At 45.1% G+C, this 16,580-nt stretch overlaps 1 protein-coding gene across 3 annotated transcripts in view; it reads right to left on the bottom strand.

Annotated features, from left to right (window-relative positions):
• The window catches only part of LOC118398449 (frizzled-3-like), a 29,905-nt gene that overhangs the window by 1,891 nt on the left and 11,434 nt on the right, over window positions 1-16,580 (bottom strand). For all 3 annotated transcript variants that reach the window (XM_035793782.2, XM_035793785.2, XM_035793784.2), the window contains exons 3-8: window positions 13,102-13,298; window positions 12,353-12,815; window positions 11,856-12,155; window positions 11,231-11,482; window positions 2,533-2,681; window positions 205-462 (exon numbers count right to left, since the gene is read on the bottom strand). In XM_035793782.2, the coding sequence (XP_035649675.1) occupies window positions 205-462; window positions 2,533-2,681; window positions 11,231-11,482; window positions 11,856-12,155; window positions 12,353-12,815; window positions 13,102-13,298 (1,619 nt within the window). The remainder of the gene's footprint in view (window positions 1-204; window positions 463-2,532; window positions 2,682-11,230; window positions 11,483-11,855; window positions 12,156-12,352; window positions 12,816-13,101; window positions 13,299-16,580) is intronic.

Below are 16,580 nucleotides of genomic sequence, written 5' to 3' on the forward strand. Positions count from 1 at the left end.
TGGTTGGTCAGGCATCTGGGACTGTAAATAACATGACAAATACTCCATGTTTTTAACACTCTCCAAACCCTTTCAGATCTACACATTTCCGCCTCTATTCATCCATACATGTTTTCCACATCTGGCTTTTTTTCAATCCCCAAATCTATTAAATCAATCTGTCACCCCTGCGGTTCCCACCCCACCCTCCCCGTCCATCCCTACCTGCTGTCTCTGGATCGATGTAGACTTCCATGGAAGCTGCTCATCTTGCTGCGGGCGCTACGGACACTACTTGCCCGGCTGGTGCTCCCACTGGGGGGCTCGTCCAGCATGGCCAGGTGGGTGGAGGAAGCGTGGGTGGAGGTGCCCTGCGTGGATGTCCCCCTGGACTTCCTCGCGATGGGGGTGTTGGGGTCCCGCAGGAGCAGCTGAGCAAAATCTGGCTCCTGGAGTACCTGTCTGCTCTCGTTGACCACGCTACTGGAAAAGGGAGAGGAAGAGGGGGACGAGGAGAAGGGGAAGGGAGGGATATAGGGGAGGGAGAGGCGGAGGAGGAACGGGAGAGAGAGAGGGAAGGTGGAAAGGTAGATGAGGAAGGAAGAGTGTGTGGAACAGGGAATGGGAGAGGGGGTTAATGCTCTGATAACAGGGGGGGTGAACGCAGAGAGTGGGCCTTTCACTAACACTACTATACAGCACTGTTGAATTTAAAATCTTGGTACCACTTTACTTAAAGCCAGCAGGTATAATACAGTGCCTTGCGAAAGTATTCAGCCCCCTTGAACTTTGCGACTTTTTGCCACATTTCAGGCTTCAAACATAAAGATATAAAACTGTATTTTTTTGTGAAGAATCAACAACAAGTGGGACACAATCATGAAGTGGAACGACATTTATTGGATATTTCAAACTTTTTTAACAAATCAAAAACTGAAAAATTGGGCGTGCAAAATTATTCAGCCCCCTTAAGTTAATACTTTGTAGCGCCACCTTTTGCTGCGATTACAGCTGTAAAGTCGCTTGGGGTATGTCTCTATCAGTTTTGCACATCGAGAGACTGACATTTTTTCCCATTCCTCCTTGCAAAACAGCTTGAGCTCAGTGAGGTTGGATGGAGAGCATTTGTGAACAGCAGTTTTCAGTTCTTTCCACAGATTCTCGATTGGATTCAGGTCTGGACTTTGACTTGGCCATTCTAACACCTGGATATGTTTATTTTTTAACCATTCCATTGTAGATTTTGCTTTATGTTTTGGATCATTGTCTTGTTGGAAGACAAATCTCCGTCCCAGTCTCAGGTCTTTTGCAGACTCCATCAGGTTTTCTTCCAGAATGGTCCTGTATTTGGCTCCATCCATCTTCCCATCAATTTTAACCATCTTCCCTGTCCCTGCTGAAGAAAAGCAGGCCCAAACCATGATGCTGCCACCATCATGTTTGACAGTGGGGATGGTGTGTTCAGGGTGATGAGCTGTGTTGCTTTTACGCCAAACATAACGTTTTGCATTGTTGCCAAAAGGTTCAATTTTGGTTTCATTCTGACCAGAGCACCTTCTTCCACATGTTTGGTGTGTCTCCCAGGTGGCTTGTGGCAAACTTTAAACACTTTTTATGGATATCTTTAAGAAATGGCTTTCTTCTTGCCACTCTTCCATAAAGGCCAGATTTGTGCAATATATGACTGTTTGTTGTCCTATGGACAGTCTCCCACCTCAGCTGTAGATCTCTGCAGTTCATCCAGAGTGATCATGGGCCTCTTGGCTGCATCTCTGATCAGTCTTCTCCTTGTATGAGCTGAAAGTTTAGAGGGACGGCCAGGTCTTGGTAGATTTGCAGTGGTCTGATACTCCTTCCATTTCAATATTATCGCTTGCACAGTGCTCCTTGGGATGTTTAAAGCTTGGGAAATCTTTTTGTATCCAAATCCGGCTTTAAACTTCTTCACAACAGTATCTCGGACCTGCCTGGTGTCTTCCTTGTTCTTCATGATGCTCTCTGCGCTTTTAACGGACCTCTGAGACTATCACAGTGCAGGTGCATTTATACTGAGACTTGATTACACACAGGTGGATTGTATTTATCATCATTAGTAATTTAGGTCAACATTGGATCATTCAGAGATCCTCACTGAACTTCTGGAGAGAGTTTGCTGCACTGAAAGTAAAGGGGCTGAATAATTTTGCACGCCCAATTTTTCAGTTTTTGAAATGTTAAAAAAGTTTGAAATATCCAATAAATGTCGTTCCACTTCATGATTGTGCCCCACTTGTTGTTGATTCTTCACAAAAAAATACAGTTTTATATCTTTATGTTTGAAGCCTGAAATGTGGCAAAAGGTCGCAAAGTTCAAGGGGGCCGAAATACTTTCGCAAGGCACTGTACATTAAGATGCACTGCATTGCCTGCATTCCATATCATATACAATAGCATATTTATTTGATTGAATTCAAATGTGCACTAATTGTGCAATTCATTAAAAAACAAGACAACATTGCTCTTCATGAGAAATACATTGATGTTAGGGAGAGAAAGCGTGTTTTAGAGACTTACTCTTTGCGTCTATGTCCGTGGAAGAAGCTGGCCCATTCGAAGCAGGTCTTCTTGCTGCCCACCCAGAACACTGACGGGATCCCTACTACCAACATCATCAGGTACTTTATGATGAACAGGGACAGGTTTGGTCTGCTGGTCTGCTCAACCTAGGTCACCCGTGGAGAGGAGAGAGGTGTGAGTGGGTCTGCCATAAGGGACTACTCTACTAGCAATCTGTACTGTAGGGAAACAGTGTGTGTCTGTGTGTACGTTTGATTGTACATGTATGCCTGCTCGGCTGCGTGGGTGAGAATGTAGTTCTCAGTAAGTATGACACTACTACGGTAGGTTGTCTGCAAGGCAGTGAGGCACTGCACTCCTGAGTCCTGTGTGTTTTCCCACATGCATGTATTTTCTAACAGACTCGGCAGCTTACCGCTACAGGCATAAACAAATCAGCAGCCGACACAATGGCATGACTCTCTCCTTCCCCCTCCCTTTGTCTTTATGCTCCCTCTCTCTACCTCTCATTCCCTCCCTCCACCCCTGCTCTCATTTTCTCTACTTCCATTCCCATCCATCCCCAGTCGTTCCCTCTCTCTCTACCTCCCCCTCTAATTTGATCTCTTTCCCTCCACCCCCCTCTCTCTTCTGTCCCCCCGTAGATAGTGCACCTGTACCCTCAGGCTACACTGTACTCTCACACAGGTCTCTGCAGAAGGGTACAGTACAGCAGCACACAACACAACACAGCACTCATCTTCTCACCCATACCTGCAAATACACTGCATCACTGCTGTAACACCATAGCAGCCTTAGTAAACACACAGGCACATAGTGAATGTATGTCAGTGGAGGCTGCTGAAGGGAGGACGGCTCATAATAATGTCTGGAATGGAGTGAATAGACTGGTATCAAGCACGTGTGGTTGAGACCATTCCATTGACTCCGTCCCAGCCATTATTATGAGCCGTCCTCCCCTCAGCAGCCTCCACTGATGTACAGTATGTGCATATCTATCTCCCCCTATCCCTGTAAGAAACATACTCACACACATCCCTTGTTTTTTTCCCAACACACACACACATACACAGCAGTCCTGATGGCCTCGTTATGAGTGGAGCAGGCAGGCAGAGCAGCCTGGAGCTCAGAGAACCTCATTACAACAGAATGAGATAAGAGGAGAGAGACTGAATCACTGCAGCCATACGTCCTTTCAGTTAACATGTCTTATCTTCTAAACTCCTCTAGATTGGCATCTCATACGGTTCTGGCCAATCAGAGGGGAAGTAGTAGAAAGGCACAGGGTGGATGCAGCAGGACTGACTCGTTGAAATAGAATGGCCATCCTTATTCAAGTCAATTGGTCTGTAATGAGTGGACACATCTAGTGATAATATTTCTATGGGCCTGACCCATAGTAGCACTGGTTGGTTTTCTCTATGACATTTAATCCAAAGTGACTAAGATTTTCCTTGCAGGAATCAAACTCACGATTGCATCGTGCGATAACCAACTAAGCCACACAGGACCTCTCTCTCTCTCTCTCTCTCTCTCTCTCTCTCTCTCTCTCATACACACACGCACGCACGCACGCACGTACGTACGTACGTACGTACATACATACATACATACATACATACATACATACATACATACATACATACATACATACATACATACATACATACATACATATATGTATGACCAAAAGTATGTGGACACCTGCTCATCGAACATCCCATTCCAAAATCATGGGCATTAATATGGAGTTGTTCCCCCTTTGGCTGCTATCATAGCCTCCACTCTTCTGGGAAGGTTTTTGGCCTGGCTCGTAGTCAGCGTTCCAATTCATCCCAAAGATGTTCGATGGGGTTGAGGTCAGGGCTCTGTGCAGGCCAGGCAAGTTCTTCCAAACCGATCTCGACAAACCATTTCTGTATGGACCTCGCTTTGTGCACGGGGGCATTGTCAAGCTGAAACAGGAAAGGCCCTTCCCCAAACTGTTGCCACAAAGTTGGAAGCACAGAATCCTCTAGAATGTCAGTGTATGCTGTAACGTTAAGGTTTCCCTTCACTGGAACTAAGGGGCCTAGCCCCTTAGAAAAACAGCCCCAGACCATTATTCCTCTTCAAACAAACTTTACAGTTGGCGCTATGCATTGGGACATCCGCTAAACCCAGATTAGTCTGTCGGACTGCCAAATGGTGAAGCGTGATTCATCACTCCAGAGAACGCGTTTCCACTTCTCCAAGAGTCCAATGGCGGCGAGCTTTACACTACTCTAGCAGACGCTTGACATTGCACATGGTGATCTTAGGGTTGTGTACAGCTGCTCGGCCATGGAAACCCATTTCATGAAGCTCCCGATGAACAGTTCTTGTGCCGACGTTTCTTCCAGAGGCAGTTTCGAACTCGGTAGTGAGTGTTGTGACCGACTACAGACAATGTTTACAAGCTACCCGCTTCAGCGGTCCCATTCTGTGAGCTTGTGTGGCCTACCACTTCGCGGCTGAGCCGTTGTTGCACTTAGATGTTTCTACTTCACAATAACAGCACTTACAGTTGACCGGGGCATCTCTAGCAGGGCAGAAATTTGACAAACTGACTTGTTGGAAAGGTAGCATCCCATGATGGTGCGACGTTGAAAGACACTGAGGTCTTCAGTAAGGCCTTTCTACTGCCAATGTTTGTCTATGGAGATTGCATGGATGTGTGCTTGATTTTATACAACTGTCAGCAACAGGTGTGGCTCAAATAGCCAAATCCACGAATTTGAAGGGGTGTCCACATACTTTTGTATGTATTGTGTATATAGATCTCTGCTGAACCATAGCTTTATAGTATATATGTGCTCAGGAGATTGTCTGTTTACATGTTAGCTCCTGTGTTACTGTATGTTTGTGTGCTCTAGGGAAGCAGAGTCCTCCCACTCACATCCCCCACACATCACAAAGTTATGAAGGGCAGTCAGCGGGCCTACAGAGACCTGGCCGCCCATTTTCAGTCTTTCTATATAAAAAACGAAAGACTTTCACTCGTTCCATTCCCCTTACTAGTACCCTTCCCTTACTAGCCGTTACCAAACCACAGACATTCCTCACTATTACATTTTGCCTGTGTAGTTTGGTCCATACAGTAGCTTTACTTTCTTTAAAACTGCATTACAATAGTGTCGCCCTTCTCTCTGATCCATCTTTCCCCCAGCAACAGAACCTCTGGGAGAAATTAACTCACCGCTCTCTTACACAGTAACGCTTGCATGACAGATTAAGGCCCCAAACGACTCTCTTTGCCTCCCCCCGGCCTTCCCCCTCTGTTTCCCCCATCGTAACAGGCCTCTAATGCCGTCATAAGCTATCTTTGTTGGGGGTACACACATTTATACACACACACACACACACACACACACACACACACACACACACACACACACACACACACACACACACACACACACACACACACACACACACACACACACACACACACAGAGACACACACATGGAAACACACGGAGACGGACACGGACAGACACACATGCACACAAATGCTCTACTGTGTGCCAACCAGCCTTCCTTTAGAACTAACTAAAAGGCAAGAGATTACACACCATCACACATCCAAACGTGGCCATGGAACTGAAAAAGAGTGACATCTAGATACTTGCTACAAACAAACAAGTAGAGAAGCTATTCACTCTTTTCACTTCTCTACCCATCCAAACTCTGCTATCTGTGCCACCACAGTAACTAGTAACACAAAACCTTTTTAAGGAGGACAGAAAAAGAAGCACAACGCACACACACACACACACACACACGCACACGCACACGCACACACACACAAATGCTACCATTTTACAGCAGCAAGGATGAAGTGTTTGAATGATTAACTGCTTCTTCAGATGAGTGGGGATGTTGTTCCACTGCTCCAGGCAGAGAGTAGGTTCTCTGAAGTGCTTCATCTATTAAATAGAACCAACCTGAGATCTCTCCCCGGTCTGTGTTTGAACTGGAACACTGGAGCTCGGTGTGTTGGGAATACAACTACTGTGTGAGACTGAAATACATGTTTCTTACTCTGTTGTTTTTCTTTCCCTTATTGAACTTGGCACCAGAATTCAATTCCATCTTTTTTTCTTGGGACCCCATGAAAGCTCACAGGCCCCCTGGTTGAGAATGACTGATGTACTGTAGGGGTTATAATAATATTTGAGTGTAGTTGATTGTAGTTTCTAGAAATGGTTACAGTAGCTGTATAATCTGATATTACATCCTATGGACCGGTGTATGGTGTAGTGGTTAGAGTAGATGTAATGTAGCGTAGTGCTTAAGAAAGGGGGTACATGGTATACCTGGTAAGACAGGGGATATGGTGTATTGGTTAGAGTTTGGATCTCACCTTGTGCTGTGGTGGTCATGAAGTTATGTCGGCCGATTATTGACATGCAAAAGAAAATGAGTTGGCCTACTGTATGTTATCTGGCTATGCTCTATGCCATAGGCTGTAGGCTTGTTCATTTAGCTGACAATATATGCTTATAAGTCCCATAACATTATTTGATATAATATAATGTTATTGTAAGAAGGATATCATTTACCTTGGCTGAGTAATATAGAATGGAGTGCTTATATGAAGTGGCTATGTTGAGCGTAAAAGTGCTCATTTGAAACAGGTCCTATAGGCTACACTATATATTGGAATTACTTAGCAACTTTAGTTGTGAATGATACAAACCATAGAATTTCTCAGAAATCAAAACATATATGGGTTCCACGATGCCTCTATATGCTAAAAAAGAAGAAGAAGCTTGCGCTCTGTCTTCGCCTTAAGCTACACAGCTGTTCTCTCATCACGTGATCATTTTTTCACCCATCAGACTATTCTCAATTTAATCTTGTCTTTACTAATATGTCAAATGAGTTTCCATTTAGAATGGATCATTATCAAATGGGCAGGACCAGGGGCAGTGGAATAAAGACATATTCCGTAGGCTATGCACTCGAATAGCGAATGGAGGCTGCGCGCTTTCCTGCAGGTTTTTCCAATGTTGCCGGATACGCTACTTCTGTTTTATATTTGAGCTGTGCTTAATATGAACCGCTGACAAATAAATATAAGACCATTTATTTCACTACACACGTCAACCACTGTTTGAGGAGCATGCTCTCGCTGTCCGACAGGTGATATTCCGCCCAAATTCTGTATGCCATGGGTTCTCCAATCCTGTTCCTGCAGATACCCAGCGCTTAATTTCGGAAACAAATTTACATCTGTACGGGAACATCGATAGTAACATGTTTTCGCAACTAAACATATTTCACTAAACTATTGACAAACCGTCTGCGCACGTGAGAAAAAAAATGAAGGAGAGAGAGACGAGAAAAGGGAAATGCATAGTGGTGAGATTTTCTGTAGCTAAAGGTAATGTAAGCCTATTAATTATGAAAATATAACCAAATCCCCATTACTAGGCTATTCAAAATCATATACAAATTCTCTATAATTGTAAGCTAACTGTAAGCCGCCCTGCACAATCAATGAACCAACAGTATCTCCTAGGGCTATACATTCTCTCCCAGACTCGTGGATAGACATTTTGGAGCGTAGCATAAGGTAATCCAGTCCATCCAGTATGCAACATAATAAAGTCCACACGATTACTCAAATGCGTTTAATTGTGGAGTATAGACAAGACCAATTATGTACCAAAGACATCTTAAATCAGTTTTGTTTTATGTTTTTCTGCCATGCATAGTATGTGGTAAGCTGTGTATTGTATAACGGCACGAGCATCATTTTGGTTCAAGGAATTTTATCGGGCTTGGCCTCATACATTTATGAATAAACGAATACTGTGCATTCGAAAGAATTCAGACCTACACACAATACCCCACAATGACAAAGAAAAACATGTTTTTTAGAATTGTTTGATTTTTAAATATTTTTTTTATATCTGAAATATCACATTTACATAAGTATTCAGACCCTCTACTCAGTACTTTCTTGAAGCACCTTTGGCAGCGATTACAGCCTTTAGTATTCTTGGGTATGACCCTACAAGTTTGGCACACCTGTATTTGGGGAGTTTCTCACATTTTTCTCTGCAGATCTTCTCAAGCTCTGTCAGGTTGGATGTGGAGGATTGCTGCACAGCTATTTTCAGGTCTCTCCAGAGATGTTAGATCTGGTTCAAGTCCTGGCTCTGGCTGGGCTACTCAAGGACATTAAGAGACTTGTTCCTAACCCAGTCCTGCGTTGTCTTGGCTGTGTGCTTGGGGTTGTTGCCCTGTTGGAAAGTGAACCTTCACCCCAGTCGGAGGTCCTGAGCGCTCTGAAGCAGGTTTTCATCAAGGATCTCTCTGTACTTTGCTCTGTTCATCTTTGCCTCAATCCTGACTAGTCTCCCAGTCCCTGCCGCTGAAAAACATCCCCACAGCATGATGCTGCCACCACCATGCTTCACCATAGGGATGGTGCCAGGTTTCCTCCAGATGTGACGCTTGGCATTCAGGCCAAAGTGTTCAATCTTGGTTTCATCAGACCAGAGAATCTTGTTTCTCATAGTCTGAGGGTCTTTAGGTGCCTTTTGGCAAACTCCAAGCGGGCTGTCATACGCCTTATACTGAGGAGTGGCTTTCGTCTGGCCACTCTACCATCAGGGATGAGTTGGACCGTAGAGTGAAGGAGAAGCAACCTGAAAGTGCTCAGCATATGTGGGAACTCCTTCAAGACAGTTGGAAAAGCATTCCTCAAAGACGCGGTGGTTGGAACCAAAAATCTCAAATTAAGGACCCATCAGCTTTCCACCAATCTAATGTCCATTGCTCATGTTTCTTGGCCCAAGCAAGTCTCTTCTTATTATTGGTGTTCTTTAGTAGTGGTTTCTTTGCAGCAATTCAACCATGAAGGCCTGATTCACGCAGTCTCCTCTGAACAGTTGATGTTGAGATGTGTCTGTTACTTGTGAAGCATTTATTTGACCTGAAATCTGAGGCTGGTAACTAATTAATTTATCCTCTGCAGCAGAGGTAACTCTCAGTCTTCCGTTCCTGTTGCGGTCCTCGTGAGAGCCAGTTTCATCGCTTGATGGTTTTTAGCGAAAGCACTTGAAGAAACTTTCAAAGTTCTTGAAATTTTCCAGATTGACTGACCTTCATGTTAAAGTAATGATGGACTGTCGTTTCTCTTTGCTTATTTGAGCTGTTCTTGCCATAAAATGGACTTGGTCTTTTACCAAATAGGGTTATCGTCACCCCTACCTTCTCACAACACAACTTGATTGGCTCAAACACATTAAGAAGGAAAGAAATTCCACAAATTAACTTTTATCAAGGCACACCTGTTAATTGAACTACCTCATGAAGCTGAATGAGTGTGCAAAGATGTCATCAAGGCAAATGGTGGCTACTTTGAAGGATCTCAAATATAAAATATATTTAGATTTGTTTAACACTTTTATTTTCTGCTACATGATTCCATATGTGTTATTTCATAGTTTGGATGTCTTCACTATTATTCTACAATATATAACTTTTTTTTTTTTTACTTTAAAAAAATGGATTGAGTATGTGTGTCCAAACTTTTGACTGGTAGTGTATGTAAAATAAGGATTTTTATTTTTTATTTTTTGTATACATTTGCAAAAATGTCTGAAACACTGTTTTCGCTTCGTCAATATGGGGTATTGTGTGTATATGGAGGAGGGTTTATTTTGATTTAAATGTGGAAAAAGTCAAGGCGTCTGAATTATTTCCGAAGGCACTGTATGCACATGGATGTTTTGAATCAATCATCCCCTTAGAAAGCGCTGTCCATTTCATTGTGTTAGGCTTTGAGATAACATCCACAACATCCACGTTTCCACCTGCTGTTGAACTTCTTTCTTCAAATTGATCAATCACAGTGAGGTGAGTTTTAAAAGCACGATGCTGTTTTGATGATAAGTGCTCGATGTGATTTTCAATTGCATTTTCACTGCTGTAAGGGTGGTTAGAGGGACAATAGAGCCTTGAGTACCAGGCCATTAGTGATCTAATTGTCATTAGGGTACTACCAATGCATGTCCTGAGTGCATAAGAGGAGAATACCCTGATTCAACGGTCACATGGAATTCTACTGCGGTCATGACTCATGACTGCCAGCATGGCGGTAATACGGTCACTGCAGCAGCCCTAATCTGACCTGGTATGGACAGGGGATGTGGTGTACTGGTTAGAGTATGGATCTCACCTGGTATGGACAGGGGATGTGGTGTACTGGTTAGAGTATGGATCTCACCTGGTATGGACAGGGGATGTGGTGTACTGGTTAGAGTATGGATCTCACCTGGTATGGACAGGGGATGTGGTGTACTGGTTAGAGTATGGATCTCACCTGGTATGGACAGGGGATGTGGTGTACTGGTTAGAGTATGGATCTCACCTGGTATGGACAGGGGATGTGGTGTACTGGTTAGAGTATGGATCTCACCTGGTATGGACAGGGGATGTGGTGTACTGGTTAGAGTATGGATCTCACCTGGTATGTACAGGGGATGTGGTGTACTGGTTAGAGTATGGATCTCACCTGGTATGTACAGGGGATGTGGTGTACTGGTTAGAGTATGGATCTCACCTGGTATGGACAGGGGACGTGGTGTACTGGTTAGAGTATGGATCTCACCTGGTATGTACAGGGGACGTGGTGTACTGGTTAGAGTTTGGATCTCACCTGGTATGGACAGGGGATGTGGTACTCTCTGCAGCGCTCCTGTACCCAGGTAGTCTCCCAGACAGTCCTATAGCTGTTCTCATACAGGTAGCAGGCTATGACCGTCAGCAGAGGGACCAGGTAGAGCACAGAGAACACCCCGATGCGGATCATAAACTTCACCAGCTTGTCCTGGTTCTCCTTCTCCAGAGGAATCTCCATACGGACGCGGTTCAACGCCAGGATGCCCGCTAGCAGCAACGCCACCCCCACCTAGAATCAGACAGAGTTGATATGGAAGGATTAGACAAAAGATGATGACATAAGAAGACCAGGAAATGAACACGGTATATTGGTTGGGTAGCTAACAATTTCAATAATTTCCTACAGTTCCATTCAGATCCACTTTCCTATGACTTTTGAGATGTGTATGACCGTGGTATAATCGAAGGAGAAGGCACAAACAGTGTCAACACGTTTACTGAACTTTGTGCATGTGCACACACACCCACAAAGAACATCCTACAAATACTTTACTGAATCACCTAGGTTGCATCTCAAATGCCACCCTATTCCCTATATAGGGAATAGGCTGCCATTTGTTACACACGCCTTATCCCACTGTGACTCATTCCAGCCCTCTCACCAGTACATCCAGGCCCAGCGGAACCAGCAGGAACCATCTCAGCGCTGTGCGGTCATACAGCCCCACAAAACACACCCCGCTGACACTATCCCCTTCGATCTTGTTCATGGCCAGCAGAGTGACAGTCAGACAGCCGGGCAGACCCCAGGCACAGGCATGGAAGAGCAAGGCCTTCTTCTCGATGGCCTCGCTGCCCCACTTAGGCACGGCAGCCAGGAACCAGGTGATGGTGAGGATGACCCACCACACACTGCCAGCCATGGTGAAGAAGTAGAGCACCATGAACAGCAGAGTGCACACCTGGAGGGGAGGAGGGTTGAAGGAGAAGAGAACAAGGTTTAAAAAAGACTGAAGACATTGAAAATCCAAGAACATTGAAAATATCGTACCAACCAAAAAATTATAATATAATAGCCCTGAATATCACAGAGAAAATGGTAAATCAATCAATCAATTAGTTAATTAAACAATCTATCACTGCGCGGCCAATGGGTCACCTTGTTATGGGAGCCTTGGGTGACGGTGGACGCCCGGAATCGCCCGGGGCTCGCCGCGTTGCACGCCACCCGGTCCTCCAACAGGAAGCCCAGGAAGAAGACCAGGGACACCATCATGTAACACACGGCGTAGAAGATGATCGGCCGCTCCGGGTAGCGGAACCTGGACACGTCGATGAGGAAGGTGAGGAAGGTGAAGAGGGTTGCCGAGAGACATACGATAGACACCACGCCGATGAAGTAGCGGGCGAAGACCAGCTCGTCCCGCTGGAAGTACATGTTGGGGCAAGGGGGCGAGCAGTCCCTCACACCCAGGAAGGTGTAGCCCAGGTCGGGGTCGATCTTGAGCTCGCGGGGGCACCAGAAGCCATAGTCGCGCTGGACGGAGATGGGCGACTCTGTGGAGTCTGACCTGGACAGCAGATCTACAGGACGGGGGTATGGCTCGTCACAGTCTGGGAACCTGGGGGACGGAGAGGAAACAGCTTATGTTAGACACATTATATTTAAACTACAGAAAGACACAAAGGTAGTATTTTACAATACTGTTTCCACAGTTTTGACCTTGTATTTGCTAGGAAATCACGTGTTACCATTGTGGAATTACCATTTTGCCATTCTTATTGATGCTATGGTACAGAATGACCAGGTATTTCCTGATAAATTCATGGTAAAAGGAATGATACCAAAAAATACATTTGTGCCCCATGTGTGTAAAAGTGTACCCGACAGTACAGTAGACTACTAACCTGTTACAATCCATCTCTTCTGGCCAGGTGACGCCGAACATGTCCATGAGTTTGTAACAGTCTCCCTTGGCTCTCAGGCACAGTCGTCGGCAGGGCAGTGTCATGCGTCCGTACTCTGTACACACTGGAGTGTAGAGGGCACACAGGAACATCCTGAGTTCTGACGAACACTGCAGGTTCACCATGGGGTGGAAGGGCTGCGGTGGGGAGAGGAAAACACAAGACTGTCAGGAGGTGTATAGTCACAGCTGAGTATGAGAGGGCGGGGGTTATGGAGTGTGTCTGTGTTTCACACACATCATACGTCTACTGTCATATACAATCATACACACGGAGACACTCGCACACAACGCATGTCAAGCACACTGTGCATCTACCACAGAACCTGTCAAACACTCAACCCCTCAGCATTAAAGAGACACACACACAGACAACAGAACAGTCTTCTAAAGCAGGGCATTATTCATGTGAAGCCAAAATGAGAGCACAAAACAGACAGTATCATCTTGTCTGACATAGTTTGGAGCCGACTCAAAAAACACAACTCCGTCCCCTATCCTCATAATCCTCCTCCCCCTTTCTCTCACCAACCTGGCAATAAGACAGAGGGAGGAGAAGGAGGGAGGGAGAGAGGAGGAGTAGGACAGGCTTGGTAACCCAACCCCCCCCGTTCATCAGATACCCGGCACAGGCAGGGGCTCTGGAGAGTCCTTTGTGTTTGGAGGAGGGCAACTCTGTTACACACACACACACGCACGCGCGCACACACACGCACACACACACACACACACACACACACACACACACACACACACACACACACACACACACACACACACACACACACACACACACACACACACACACACACACACACACCCCTCTCTGCCAATATGCATTCAGGGAGTGAACGGTAGCTAGCTAGCAGCTGTGAGGCATGGCTTTAGTATGCAAATCCCCAGGGGGAGTGAAGAAAGGGTCCCCACCGGCCCCTAGCCCCACCCAGGGCCAAGCTAGACGCATCCTGCTCCTGCTGGGGCCAGCCTTTGTGACTGTGACAGGGAGAGGGGGAGTGGGGGAGGGGGACAAGACAGGGACCTAAGCAGCCAAAATGGGAAGATGAGCTAAATGGAATTTCATTAATAGGGAGTAATATGGGAACAGAACAGGGTTTTTATTAAGTGGATATGTATTAAATATACACTATATATACAAAAGTATGTGAACAACCCCTTCAAATTAGTGGATTCGGCTATTTCAGCCACACCCGTTCAGCACACCGCCATGCAATCTCCATAGACAAACACTGGCAGTAGAATGGCCTTACTGAAGAGCTCAGTGACTTTCAACGTCGCACCATCATAGGGTGCCACCTTTCCAACAAGTCAGTTCATCAAATGTCGGCCCTGCTAGAGCTGTCAGTGCTGTTAATGTGAAGTGGAAACGTCTAGGGGCAACAACGGCTCAGCCGTAAAGTGGTAAGCCACACAAGAATGGGATCGAGTGTGCATAAAAATCATCTGTCCTCGGTTGGAAACAGCACACTGCTCTTGATAGTGTCACTGATCTTTAATAAGCTTACATATCACATATTAGTCAGAGCTTTTGTGAATTTCTTTAAATTAGCACCCTTATGTAGACCTGGCCCCACCCACATCCGTTCCACGCATGAAAAGGGGTTGGAGGTGAAGGAAAAACAAATAAATGCTACCATTTATAACAATATGCATTTCATAAATTTTCGGATAAAGTGTGTAAATAAGACATATTAAACATGTCTGTAAAACCACAAGGAGGACATAGCATGTTTTCATTAATCATTTGGTACATCGTATGAAAAACAGCAGAGTAATCTTAAATAGGGACATAATTCATGTTCAAATTCACAACATAACATACACAGGCATTTCATCATTAAGACCTTTAGGAAATAATGTCTGGAGGGTGAAAATCCAAAAGCATTGTCTTATACTCAGAGTATTATTAATATCTGTCTGATATCTTAACTTTCTCTATGCCACAAAATCTAAAGGTAGAAATGTCATGCTTTAGGTCATTCAAATGCACTGCTAGGTCTACATAAGGGTGCTAATTTAAAGAAATTCACAAAAGCTCTGACGAAGGCCGATACGTAAGCTTATTAAAGATCAGTGATACGGCCTCCCGGGTGGCGCAGTGGTTAAGGGTGCTGTACTGCAGTGCCAGCTGTGCCATCAGAGTCCCTGTGTTCGCGCCCAGGCTCTGTCGTAACCGGCCGCGACCGGGAGGTCCGTGGGGCGACACACAATTGGCGTCGTCCGGGTTAGGGAGTGCTTGGTCGGTAGGGATGTCCTTGTCTCATCGCGCACCAGCGACTCCTGTGGCGGGCCGGGCGCAGTGCGCGCTAACCAAGGTTGCCAGGTAGTCTCCGACACATTGGTGCGGCTGGCTTCCGGGTTGGATGCGCGCTGTGTTAAGAAGCAGTACGGCTGGCTGGGTTGTGTACCGGAGGACGCATGACTTTTAACCTTTGTCTCTCCCGAGCCCGTACGGGAGTTGTAGCGATGAGACAAGATAGTAGCTACAACAACAATTGGATACCACGAAATTGGGGAGAAAAAAGGGGTAAACATTTTTTTTAAATTCAAAAAACAACAACAAAAACAAAACAAAAAAGATCAGTGATACTATCAAGAGCCGTGTGCGGTTTCCTTTTTCCTTCATCTTGATCAACTGTTGCCATGTACCTGCAAAAAAGATTGCTCAAGTGTGCTAGTGCCTTTTGAATTTTGAAGTACAAAACTGAAAGTTAAAGACACAAACAAAACTTAAGAATGGGAAGTATAGAAATAGTGCACATAGAATGAAAGATCTATAACTAACATTTCTATGTGAATTTGGTCGGGTCAACCAAAAAGTTACATATTGAATATTAACTTAACCTATATTCAGTCTCCAAGACAGAGGAATACACAGCAGCACTATTATATTCAATACCACATACACTTCCTCCCTCCCTCACACACACACACTCCCTCACACACACACACTCCCTCACACACTCCCTCACACACACACACACACACACACACACACACACACACACACACACACACACACACACACACACTCTCTCTCTCTCTTCCTATGACTATAGGATAGGAGGCGCAGCTACCTTTTCATCCATCATCACCATAGCTTAGCCTACATATTACACCATTCATTCATCGTAATTCTAACATAGAATTGTAGACAGAATTCCACTTTTGACACCAGTGTTCAGTCTGGGCTGTCTCCCAGACGCCTGCCTGTATTTAAAGGGATTAGGACGGCTGTTAGGCTTGCCGATTCCCACACAAAGAACCTACATCACATCCACATCCCGACAGCTTTTGTAAATGCTTTGTACATATCAAACACAATATTTCTGCCTTCAGATTTTCATTTGACCATAACATAAAGGAGGTGACGTTGATGTGCGGTTTTATTAGACAGTTCAG

The sequence above is a fragment of the Oncorhynchus keta genome, chromosome 19 (assembly GCF_023373465.1).
Source record: "Oncorhynchus keta strain PuntledgeMale-10-30-2019 chromosome 19, Oket_V2, whole genome shotgun sequence".
Taxonomy (NCBI): domain Eukaryota; kingdom Metazoa; phylum Chordata; class Actinopteri; order Salmoniformes; family Salmonidae; genus Oncorhynchus; species Oncorhynchus keta.